Source organism: Pituophis catenifer, unplaced genomic scaffold (assembly GCF_029215685.1).
Source record: "Pituophis catenifer annectens isolate HBS135680 unplaced genomic scaffold, rPitCat1.0.hap2 SCAF_3, whole genome shotgun sequence".
NCBI classification, from domain to species: Eukaryota; Metazoa; Chordata; class Lepidosauria; order Squamata; family Colubridae; genus Pituophis; species Pituophis catenifer.
Genome location: NW_027256883.1, coordinates 173,615,364 through 173,628,852, shown reverse-complemented (window position 1 = coordinate 173,628,852; position 13,489 = coordinate 173,615,364). Strand labels below are relative to the sequence as shown.

Here is a 13,489-nt window from a genome sequence, read left to right as displayed (position 1 = left end):
AGAGAGTTAACGCTTGTACTACTTACTCAAATGAGAAGGTCACTTATGGATTTAGAATTGTCTTTGTTTTATTTCAAAGAGTCTTTAATGGAAATGTCTGTTTCAATTGTAATTCTAAGATGAGATCCATCTAATCTTTTGTTCTGGCATTTTGTTCTTTTTCTTCCTTTCTGTAGAAACATGTAAAGAAACCTGCTGTGGCTAGAGTTGCACACAGGGAGTTTTGAGATATATGCTCCCTTTCTCCCTTGCTCTTCTCCACAGGATGGAACAGAGAAAGCTCTGGCCTCGGACATGGGACTCCGATGGCTGGTCAGTGGCCCTGGTGTTTCTTTTCTTAGTCTTTTCACAGAACATTAACAGCACTACTATCTATAATACGTTTCATCCTGAGAACCGTGATTGGACTTTCAATCACTTGACAGTCCATCAGACGACTGGGGCTGTCTATGTGGGAGCCATCAATCGGGTTTACAAGCTGTCTGGAAACTTGACTGTCTTGGTAGATCACAAGACAGGTCCTGAGGAAGACAACAAGTCCTGCTACCCACCACTTATTGTGCAACCTTGTACTGAGATCCTGACTCTGACGAACAATGTTAACAAGCTCCTGATCATTGATTACTCAGAAAATAGGCTGCTGGCCTGTGGGAGTCTCTATCAAGGCGTCTGTAAATTGCTGCGCCTGGATGACCTCTTCATCTTAGTAGAGCCATCTCACAAGAAAGAACACTATCTTTCCAGTGTCAACAAGACTGGCACTATGTATGGAGTTATAGTTCGTTCTGAGGGAGAAGACGGGAAGCTGTTCATTGGCACAGCAGTGGATGGTAAACAGGATTACTTTCCCACCCTCTCTAGCCGAAAGCTGCCTCGTGACCCAGAATCCTCAGCTATGTTGGATTATGAGCTCCACAGTGATTTTGTTTCATCACTAATCAAAATCCCTTCAGATACATTGGCCTTAGTCTCTCACTTTGATATCTTCTATATCTATGGATTTGCCAGTGGAAATTTCGTTTATTTTCTGACTGTCCAGCCAGAAACGCCTGAAGGTGTGTCTATCAATTCAGCTAGTGACCTTTTCTACACATCTCGGATTGTGCGTCTCTGCAAGGATGACCCTAAATTCCACTCCTATGTTTCTCTACCCTTTGGTTGTGTCAAAGGTGATGTGGAATACCGTCTACTACAGGCAGCTTCCCTTTCTAAGCCAGGGGAGGTACTTGCCAGATCCCTGAACATCACTGCCGAGGATGATGTCCTTTTTGCCATTTTTTCCAAGGGACAAAAACAGTATCACCATCCCCCTGATGACTCTGCTCTTTGCATCTTTCCCATCCGTGCAATCAATGCCCAAATTAAGGACCGGCTACAATCTTGCTACCAGGGGGAAGGCAACTTGGAACTCAACTGGCTACTTGGGAAAGATGTCCAATGTACCAAGGCGGTAAGAATGATTACTGTATTTTAAATAGGGTTACTTAAGGAAGGTATGGAGCATATTAGCAGTAGCACTGTTAAAAATTGTGGGATTTAAGTATTTGCTTCCTGGCAAGAAGTTTGAGGAGGTTCTGAAAGAGAAACCAGATTTAAGTGTTAGCTCAGTTTTTAATTCATCTCAGGATAATGTTTTTTCGACATATTTTCTGGCAGGAATTAAAAAGACTGCTGCTGAAGTTTCAACTTGATTTACCCATTGTGTAGAATAGGTATGAGTGGAAATGATCAAACATTTTCCCACTTGTAGGAGTCGTGATTACACATGATTTTTTTCTGCATGAAATTGTAATTCATTCATGTATTATAATAATAGAAAAGCGAAGTTTGTATTGGCTAAAAGTCATTTTGTTACTAAAACAATGGGACAAAAGGAAGAAATAATTGGTTTGGAGGTCTTACATTATTTTAATATGTATAAATAATTATAACATTTATTCAATAATACTTATTGAATATTTTATTCTATATATTTATTCTTTATATATTTAATTATAATATATTTAACTCTCTATACACAGAAACTCAAGGTTTCTGTGAACAAACATCACTGACAATTTTAATGACATTTTATATTCTTTGTCTTGATTAATACAGCTGGCCCAGGATAATAAATGCAAGAGTTATATGTCCCCCCACCATCTTTATCAAAATAAAAACAAATTGATTTCTATATCAGAGCATATAAAGAAAATGAAGTGGCTTTTAAAGACATTGCTTTTAATGTTTTACATGCATGTAGCCTAACTACACAAGTACCATAATCAATACTGTTAACACGAAGCTCCTTTGCTTATATTCTGCTTTTGTACTCCTCAAGTATTTGGTTAATGGGGAATAGGATGTCTAACCATACAGATTCTGATTAGATAAGGAGACATTTTCTACTGGTTGTTTAGGATACCTTCTCCAATCTATTGCCCTACAAAATATTAAACTGCATTTCCTATTATTGGCAGTAAGTATAATATATTTCTGTGTACTTCAAATGTAGTAGGATAAAGTTAGTTTACAACATTTTGCTGGAGTAAAATGATGCAGACCATCCTGCCTCAAATTGTCATGTCCTTAACTAGTTCCTTCCTAGAGAAGGTGTCAGAAAGAATGGAATGTTAATGCTTCCCATTAAAGCAGATATGTATGGGATAAAATTGGCTGTTTCTAGGAAAAGACAAAATTCTGACAAGAAGAAAATCATAGTTTGTTTTCTTCAAGGTTCAGGAATCTGGCCTACTTTCAACATAGCAATAGCACTTAGACTTACTGTATATACCGCTTCACAGTGCTTTTACAGCCCTCTCTAAGTGGTTTACAGAATCAACGTTATTGCCCCCAACAATCTGGGTCCTCATCTTACCCACCTTGGAAGGATGGAAGGCTGAGTCAACCTTGTTAGTAACATGTTACTAACCATCAATTTATATTTTGAGGAGAATGATTGAGAAGAAATAGGAAATATATTAATTATATTGCTTTATTGCTTATACTGGTTTGCACTGTATAATTATATTTATTTACCAGCACTGCACTTAATTATAATTATACTCAAGATAAAAACTAGTGAGATTCAGAGAGTGCTTATGCTGAACTGAGAATTAATTTCTTCACAACATTACGGAAAGGCCAAAGAGATATTTTACCAAATGACTTGCACAGGCTTATTTCTTATGCAATTTTCAGAATGCCAGCATTCATTCCTAATGCAGATTTTGTGAAAACTTTCAGCCAGTTCCAATAGATGACAACTTTTGTGGATTGGACATTAATCAGCCACTGGGAGGCTCCATGCCAGTAGAGGGAGTGACCCTCTATACATCCAGTCGTGATCGGATGACTTCTGTTACATCATATGTCTACAATGGCTACAGTGTGGTGTTTGTGGGTACCAAGAGTGGCAAGTTAAAGAAGGTAAGACAACTATTTACTTTAGACATTTCATTTCTCTATGGGTATTGATGGTTAAAGGTTTTACAAAATTTTATTTTGCATATTTTCAACCGATATTCAGTTCATCTATTTATGTATTAGATTTTTATCCTGTCTTTATTTTTTCTTAACTCAAGATGGCAATGGCATGCATACCAAGTGCTCTTGTTTCTTATATCTCACACAATGACTATACTGTAAGGTGGATGGGCTAAGAGAGACTTACTGGCTCAAAGTCACTCAGGTGGCTTCCCCGCCTAAGGAAATATATATTGCTTTAGAGCAGCCTTTTTCAGCTTTTTATTCTGGAAGAACCCTTAAAATGATTTTTGGGCTCAGAAATCCCAAAATAAATTGCAAAAACTTCACAAAATATTTTACTTATAACCTGTTCAACCCATATTTGCAATATTTATGTTTACAACAAGTGGCAAGCCAGCAACTGAGTTGCAGCATAAAAATTCCCACTACTATGAATGTAAGCATTGTAAGGCACATCAATTCAATTTTTTTTCAGTCACAATCTCTCATGAAACTCCTACTAAATTCCAGTTAAGAAAGGCTGCTCTAGGAAAAAGAGAACTGAGAATTTTGTTTGATATTGTTTATTGGTTTGAAAAATGAGAACTGAGAACATGTTTTGAGCATTTGGTCATGCAATGGGTTTCTATCCTTACTTTAATTTTGAATTATCTGGGGAATGTTTGATTCTCAAATATCTTTTTTCTTATACAATCATATCTCTAGTCAACCCTAATTTCTCTGCCTACTTTTGCTTCCCCAAATCATAAAGATCCATGGATTATTTTATGATTAGGAAGCAAGTACAGCCAAGGAGTATGAAGAGTGTTGGAGACGTATGTAAATTTAAAGTAGCAAAAACAGACATCAGAAGCCTATGCTATAGTATATAAGAATTAAATATTCAAATTCTTGTGGTTTTGGTTTTTTAAAAAATCAAAATACTCCTGGGTTAATCTGAGTTAATATTTCTGTTTCATTTGCTAAATAATCACTTTATTGTTATATTTTTAAAAGACATATTTATTTTAATATACTTTTCAAACACGATCTAAGTTTGATTCTCTTTCTGCTATGGGGCACACAATTTTTCAGGGCTATCCCAATTATTTGCACTTGTTCTTTTGAAAACATGCTGTTAAAACATCACCATTACTACTACTACAATCATGTCAAGAGTGCCTAATGATTTCTGGGTTGAATGGGGGTTTTACACTAAAGAATCTATGAAACTGGAGAAACATGCAGATTTTCAGTATTAAAATCACATTTGATTTTTCAGATTTTCGGTATTAAAATCACATTTGAATACTTTTATTATCTAGAAGATATGCTATTTTTAAGGCTCGTTTCTTTATGCTTGATCACATATTTTTGTACAGTATGGATAGAATAATTAATTTCTTCTGACTTATCATCTGTAAATGTCTCTTAAAATTTGGAAACATGCATACTTGATTTCACTTTTCTTTTTAGCAGTGGAAATCCTGATGTTGACAGTAATCTCCTTACAATATTTAAGAGGAATATATGAGTTAATATTGGTAATGGTAGCATTTTTAAAATGCGTAGTCTAATTCAGGCATTGCTATTTTACACTCTAATCTTGCTGTTCACCAATCTGCACTTTCTATGGACTTTATCCTATGACTAACTGACCCATTAGATAAAATTCCTTATAGCCTTTGTTGTAAAAGCAAACTACTTGCCCAAGGGGCATTTTTCATTCCTTTGCTTTTAAACAAAGGCTTCTTTTTTTCCTGAAACTTAGGAAGTGAAGAGGTAATTCATTGTGGCTTTTTCTTCACACTATTCATGGTAAAGCAGTAAAGCTCTGTGGTAAATTAGATGTTCACATAAATTTAAACTTTCCATTCCAACAGCTTTAGAAATTGGTAATTTCAATCAGTTATGGACATAACCTCATTGCTGAGTGATATCATTTCCCATTTGGCTGTTGAGAATGAATCCTGATACGCCATCATAAGTCGTAATAATATTCTCTTAGGAGTAGAGGAAGGAATAGGACAGTGATTTTTAGATTTGTTTGCCTCCCAATGCAGGTTCCATGCATCTAAAAATCTGCTCCGGAGTGTTGGATAAGGTTTTAAAAATCTAGATAATCATTGTGCAGCAGCAAAGAAACACAGAAAACTCTAAACTCTTTGCTTCTATCTAGAGGTCATATGGATTTTTCCAGCCCAAATATAGTACTTCAGCAGAGGTGGGTTTCAGCAGGTTCTGACCAGTTCTGGAGAACCGGTAGTGGAAATTTTGAGTATTTCGGAAAACCGGTAGTAAAAATTCTGACTGGCCCCATCCCCATCTATTCTCTGCCTCCCAAGTCCCAGCTGATCAGGAGGAAATGGGGATTTTGCAGTATCCTTCCCCTGGAGTGGGGTGGAAATGGATATTTTACAATATCTTTCCCCTGCCATGCCCACCAAGCCACACCCACAGAACCGGTAGTAAAAAAATTTGAAACCCACCACTGAGCTGCAGAACATATAAAGTGAAAGGAGAAGCTATAGAAGGAAGTATGATCAAATGTAATGAATTAACTAATGAATGTAATGTAATTTGTTACATTAACTAACATAATGAATCTTAGTTAAGGAATTAGGCATGTTATGGCTGAATTCACAGGGCATCCTAGGTCATCATTTGTTTGGCTGTGATTTGTTTCGCCATGGTTTTTTAAATAAGCAATAATTGGCTGAGCTGAAACATTATGTTAAAGCAAAAGCCCTGATTTCCAAACCGCAAATTTACATTTATATGACATGTTGGAGCAAAATTGAGAAAACCTCATTATGGTTGTGTGGTATTAATTCTGCCAACAGGTTTGCTTTCCAGTTATAACTGTAATTCACATGATGACACAAGCATGTTTTAGGAAAGCAGGTCTGCTCATTTTTCACCACCATAAAGTCAAGTGATATTAGACTAAAAGTTCATGAGTTGGTGCATGAGATGGATACCACAGGGCAGTACAACCCCTTGTAATTATTCACAAGCAAGACCCATGTGTTCCTTAGAACATAATCCCACACAATTGTTAATATATACTTGCACAGAATTTTTCTTAATGTGTTCAATTAGTCTATATTTTGGTAGACCCATTTCCTGAAAATAGTTGCACTGAATATAAAGGCAATTGAGCTCTTGACCTTCAGCTTAATTTCAAGACTACAGATGGTTTGTGACTCCATAATTGTTAGATTACCAGTAACGTCCTTAATATTGACCACAACTACTAGTAGTACTGTGTACGGTTCTTTACCTCTTCATCTCTGTACTCTGTTTGAAACAACATTTCTCAAAGGTATACCAACTGAATAGTGTGTGGCATCAGTGTATATGTGGGTGTGCTTAGGCTACTGCAGTTTTAGCTGGAAAGTCTTTACTTTAAAATGCACTTAAAGAGAGTAGCTTGTATGTGAATTTTGGTAATTTAATGTTCCAAGGGAAATTGTGTTCTATTAATTATGTAGGATTACTAAAGGACTGTTCATTTTGGGATGGTTTAATCCCTAATGGCATTTTTATAGAGGAAACTTTTTAAACAAATACATTTTTGATGCCAAGTCTATTTATAGGAATTAGGCTGCTGTGCTGTTATTACAGAGTCACATAGGGTCATCACATTTGGGTTAAAAAACTTCAACTCTCCAAATTCCTCTTGCCAGTTAAAGTCCACCCATCTTAAAGTTGCTGACACTGAGAAACACTGTTCTAGAGTAATATATAAAAAGATGAAATGTGTATCAATGTTAATGCCTGTTACATTCAAGAAGTCAGGAAATATTTGTTCGAAATTAGAACAAATTCTAAGATTCTAAAAAAATCTAAACAAAATTCTAAATTCTAAAAACCCTAAACAAAAAATAATATATTAGCATGGGTGTTAATCAGAATTATTAGGAGTGGAGTGGGATGCTTTTTGCAGCAATCTTGCTTAAAATCATGTTTTTCAAAGCAGGAATTAAGCAACTTATTGTCAGGAACCAGGGCAGGGGGATTTGGCTGTCACTAACCCAGTGACCCTGATTGAAATTGCTGATTTTCTCATCACTACATTTTAGTTGTGGAAAGAAACTCTGAGTTTTGAGGGAAATTGCCAGATATAGTACAAACGTGCCATTCAAGTAAGGGTGAATTTATTTAAAAATGAAGATATTGAGTTGTACCAATGATTTCTCCTTGTAAAAGAATTGCAGTACTTTAGAGTTTTAAGAACTTGCCAGTCTTAAAACGTTATGGCGTAAAAAGTGATGTGTAAAATATATACACAGTTTTAAAAATTATTACTTGATGATCAGTCTGAGCCAATAAGAGTTCAGAACTGGCAATCTTGATTGCCAGAATAATCCATTAGTTGTGGTCTTCTGCTGAATGGGGTTTTTTTTTTCTTTTTTTGCCCTAAGGGGATTTTCTTGCTGGAAAGGATTTGGGAAGCTGATTCTGACCATATCATTTTCTAAACATATCTCTGTGCCTTCAGAGGATTCATCGCTGAGAACATTGCATTCCTATGGCAATATGCTACTTCCTCTTAATCGATTAGTCAGTTTCTGTGAAATCCTCATTACTAATCTATTTATTTTTCTCTATTAGCTTCTATGTTGTAAAACATCTAACTGTGGTTGAAGAAACAGCAGAGCTTCCCTTGTGTAGGCTATATCATATCCTGATAAATGGTGTATTTAATTTGCCTAAATTTAACCTCAAAACATTCCATCTTAAAGCTAAACAGAACATTATGATATTCTGCTTTAGTTGTAGTAAAGCAATATATAAATGTCCTGGTAACAATACCCTCAATATTGGAAGAAAATCAACATTGATAACAATTCATTATCGATACCAACAGCTCTTTAGGTACCCTTGGGATTTGCTGGGTCTTGGCTGATTGCACATGAGGAAAGTAGGAATGAAGATGAAAGTTTAATTCTGAAACCTACAAATTAATACATTTACCAGTGCCGGAAATGCCTTTATCCTACTTACATTGTTTCATTCTCAAAAAAAAGTAGACCTTGTTCTTGTTGGTGTTTCCATTGAAACTTTTGTGGAGTTGCCACAGCTCATAGAGATTTACAGAGGGATTGGAAAAGGGTCCTCCTCCATTTCTTATCATCCCACATTTTCCTATAATGTCTCCTTTGTTTTATTCTCCACCCCCCCCCAGTGGTGGGTTGCCCCCGGTTTGGACCAGTTCACAAGAACCAGTAGTAAAAATGGCAGGAGGCTCCGCCCACCGCCCCGGATGTCGTCATAGGTGATCTGTGCATGCGCAGCTTAATAAAGCAGCTTAGAATTCTGGATCTCTGGTGAATATAATGGATCACTTTTGTGGATAATTCCTTTTTTGTGCCCCCCCTCCAATATTTTATGGAAAGGGTTAGGGTTAGGGTTTTCCCTGTAAAAATCATCTAGGATGGTTTCATTTGGGATAAAATCAGACTAACAATATTTAACTTCCTGGCTTTGGTGAGCACAGTTTTCCAGTAGGAAAGCACAGTTTAAGATGAAAGAACAAACAAAGGAGACTGAAAACTCAATGCTTGTTTAAGAAACTAGCATTTGATCATTGTGATTCAAGCCTGATTCTTTGGGAGATGTGGAAAAACTTTAGTTCTGCCACCAACTGCAAGGAGGCGTGCAATTGCATGCATATGAGAGAGTTGTGGGGTGATATTCAGTGCTGTGTTCTCTGTGGCTATGAAACCCCTCCCCATCTTTTCTCCACCAACGTGCCAGTCACAGCTATAACTGACTTCTGGAAAAAGGGGATTCTGTCTGCTCTTAAAAAGCCAGAGCTTAATGCTGCTTCCCCCATAATGAGATTGGCGAGTTTCCCAGATGCCTGCTAGTGAGCTTGCTGTTTGTTTTGTTATTTTATGAGCCCCAGTGGGTCGAGTGAGATGGGCTTTTGGAACCTGGGCAAGGCCAGTGTTGGCAGTTTATTTACAGTTTACAACCCACCTATTGGAGACCTTTATTTTTGTGACAAGTTTAGGGACTGTTGGATCCTCCAGGGATTAGGCCAAACTTTATCCATGTCAAATCACAGAATACTTGGCTCTCCTAAAGCAAGGAATAAGCTGGGCTGGATAGATCTAAATTCTGGCAAGAGACTAGAAGTTTTGTTCAACTGTTTGAAAGTGGGTATTATGATGCTATCTGGGTAATTCAGCATAATATTTTCTCATAATCCTTTCCCATTATTTCTGTAGTCTCTCTACTACCAGTAATTGTAGTTGTCTTGGCATGCTTCCATATGCACATTTTTACAGAAGGCAATTTCAATCATGTTTTACACATGGCTTAAATATGCAAAGGTAGCCAACTCATAATTTCAGAAATGATGATAGGCACTTATTTAAGTCCCAGAGGAATTTCAGTGAGATTAAACCACTTTAACTTCCTTAGAAAATGAGTTTTAAAAAAATAAAAGCCCTTAGCAAGCTAAGAGATTTAAACAGGTGGAATATTAGTAGATATCTGAAAAAAACTCTGCCATGGAATTTTTTTCATACTCTTTGGGAGAGAAAATCTTGCTGATGTCAAATTAGAGAAAACACTCTAAAGAAGAAATGCTAAGCAATTGTTAGCAATTGTAAGGGCAAAATATTCTAGATGCCATGATAAATTATATGGCTTTTGATGGCTGATGGTTCTTATTTTTTATGTATTTTCCTACATTTTACACTGACATCTATTCTATTAATTTCAGAAAGCGATCCTATGATTTTAACATTGGAAGTTGTCTTTAGATACTTTCTAGAGATCCACTGTGAATGCACAGAATTTCCCTATATTTCTTCCACTTGTTTGTTCCATCAAACCTATCAATGTTTTTATCTGTTCTGAAGCCCTAGTAGCAGATTCTTTTTAGAATAGAAGTCAATGTACCAATTAATGCACAGAGTAGATGCTATGGTTGCTGGGCCTTTTCTATGGAGCTTTCTAGAATAGTTAGAAAAATGGTAGATCAAGAGAAGAGGCTTTATTTTCCCTCTCTGCCAATCAGTTTCACATACAGAGGGAAGGGAGAAGACTGTGTATGTTCCTATTTGCTTGCATATGGCCCCTGGCTAGGGTTACCAGAAGTCCAGCAAAAGGAGAAGATAACCTACTTTTTATCTGTATCTCCTCTCTGGGGTTAACCAAAACTGAAACATCATATAATGTCTGATTTTTAGTGTGTTTTTGTGCTTTCTTGGACAGTTTTCACAACACTAGTCTATCAAACATTTGTATATTCTGACCTTGTAAATTGTCTTTCTCTCATCTGTCACTAGACTCATTAACCTAGATTTATGTTATTTAATTAATTTCCTGATTCCAACAATTGGCTTCAATCCAGTCTTTTCAAATCTATGGTCACTGCACTCTGTGGAACACATCCCAACTTTCTATGGTGAAATTTTTGAGAGCATGTATGTTATCACTAGTATATGTCCAGGAAATTAAAGATTTGTTAGAAAAATATTGTGATTGAAAAATCAATCTTTCTGATGCTGGGAAAAAATAATTTCATATACACATAGTCCTAAGTACATTTCTTTGCATATTTTGCTGTAATTTTTGTTGTGGATGGCAAGAAAATTAAAGTCAGTGTGTCCTTTTCCTCAATTTTTCCTCATATCTAATTGAGCATGTCCTTCTTTGTCTGCTTAGTACTTGTTTCCCACCCTGACCCATCACTCAGCAATGCCTTCAAGTCTCAAAGACAATATAGCTTCCATTTACTTATCTTGTAAATGAACAATCATTGTTCATTGTTCACATTGTTCATGTGTAGGGAACGAAAAATCCTCTTCATTCCATTGCTGTCTACACAACTGATTTGAAAATCAGTTTTGAAAAATTGTTAAATTTTTCATTCTTATGAAATTCTGTCATCCACAAGAACCATTTTTGGATGGAATTCTTGTGAATATAATAATTTTGCTGCTATGGATGCCTGTATTACACAAAAGACTGAACCAACTCCAGGTTATTTCATAGAGGCACTTATGTATCTTTGAAAAATATACAGTTATTAGTTTGCCATTACTTCCTTCTAGAATTTTCTTTAGATTTTCCAATCTAGCCTATAGCTCTGATATTTCCCTGTATACTCTGAGTCAAATACTAATCACTACTCCAACCCTCCTCTCAGTCATGCACAAAGATACACAAAATGCTACTGCTTAAAGTCCTGAGAATTCTGTGAAACAAATAAAATACTACATACAAACCTATGCACACAGCTTTCCTTGCAAGCTTAAAAAGCCCCTTCACCTTATAGTAAAGATTTATTGTCAGTTTCACCTGTTAGTGACAGTATTTGCCAATCCGCAGCAAAATTAGGAGGTTTGTTTCCACATAACCCCCAGAGCCATAAAGCATTCTGCAAGGAAACAGAAAGAAAAGGCTTTTCAGGAGAGCAGGGGGATAACCATTAATATTCAGAGATTATTTCAGCAATATGGTATTATTTAAGGCAGATTTCTTGGGAAGAAATGCAGTCCTTCTCAAAAGATGCTAACAAATTGTAAACAGTAATATGACAGGGGAGGGAAATTGTTAAATATGTTGGAAGAAAGCCTAAATAAAATTGTATTCAATTTTTGTCTTGGCCTTTTCAAGAATAAAGAACAAACAAACTCATGTCAAATCTGAACTCCAGTGAATTCAGAGAATACCCATGGCAAGTTGCTTATCTAGCCATCTCTCCCTCCCTCTTTCTCTCTTTCTCTCTCCCTCTCTCCTTCCCTCTCTCTCTGTAACTCTCCATGGGTAACCAAAGGAATATAGTAAATAAATCAAATTTGCTGGGTATATTTTAGAGATAAAATGTGTCTCTGTATGGAAAACACTGTCTTGATTTTGCTTTGGTGAAAGTACCAAATGTCTGAGCTGAGTGTATCACTCTACTAAAGGTCAACTATAAAAGCTGGGGGAGTTGCATTTTTTATTTTCCCAAGTGTGAGTCATGGGAACAAATATTTAAAGCACTGGTCTCATTCTGAGCCTAACTAATTTAAGCCTGCTGTCTCTGGTTTTAAAATATGTTCTTAGCTTTACTGCTTTCTAATGATATCCTCTTGTTAGATATACCATTGCCCAAAGTGCATTGTGATTGCTTTATTAGAATAAAGAATTGTATGATTAGAATACAACATGTAGATCGTTCTAGTCATGGTTAAAATTAATGAAAGGAAACCTGAATTTAAAACCGATACACTAGTTGATACTCATTTGAGAAAAACAATAACCACAGTTGCACAAGTAGAAAAGGGGTAATACCAATCTTCTCTTTGCCAATACTTTAGAAAAAATTACATGAAAAAAGTATTATGAGTAATATTGACTAGTGCTAGTTTTGTCTGATTGTATTTAACTTTCTATCAGGTTAAATGTAGATTTCACACTTTTTCCTTCTAGTCATCACCTCACCAAGTCTCACATGCTTTGCATTCCTTATGTTGGGGTCATGTCCCCTGTTGTGTTAAAGCAGGAGAAATGGAATGACTAGGGTAGATTGGGTAGCTCATGGGTGAATAATCAATCTTGTCTTTCATACCAAGATGTAGTATGTCTTCTTAAAGCTAATAAATCAGTGAAGTACCCTTCATCCAGCTCCTCAGTGGAGGACAGTGTTTGTGCGATTGAGAATAAATGAAGGCCAGAGTGCTATCAGGCATAGAGAAGTGTATATATAAATTTGCCATCCTCCTGTTTATACCTGCTGTCAGAAGAAGAATGAGATTGCTTGGATAACTTCAGCCACATAGATCATAAACAGTTGGGTGGAGGGGAGTCAGAGAAACATCAAGAAAACAAAGGGTAGGGTTGCCAGTATCTTCTGCAGGGCACAAGGCCAGTCACACATTCCCAATTGCTTTCCTTAGACTGATATTCAGAGTCCCACTGCCTCTGCTATTGCAGACAAGATATAGCCAGCAATTGATTCAAGTCAGTATTCTTTATTTAGAACCAAATATTATGGGAGTTCAGAGATAACCTCATGTACATTAAATAGCAGAAA

At 36.3% G+C, this 13,489-nt stretch overlaps 1 protein-coding gene across 1 annotated transcript in view; it reads left to right on the top strand.

The window, feature by feature from the left end:
• The first annotated feature begins 232 nt into the window (after positions 1-232).
• The window catches only part of PLXNA2 (plexin A2), a 420,814-nt gene continuing 407,557 nt past the window's right edge, over positions 233-13,489 (top strand). The window contains exons 1-2 of the mRNA XM_070941568.1: positions 233-1,450; positions 3,226-3,408. Of these exons, the coding sequence (XP_070797669.1) occupies positions 233-1,450; positions 3,226-3,408 (1,401 nt within the window). The remainder of the gene's footprint in view (positions 1,451-3,225; positions 3,409-13,489) is intronic.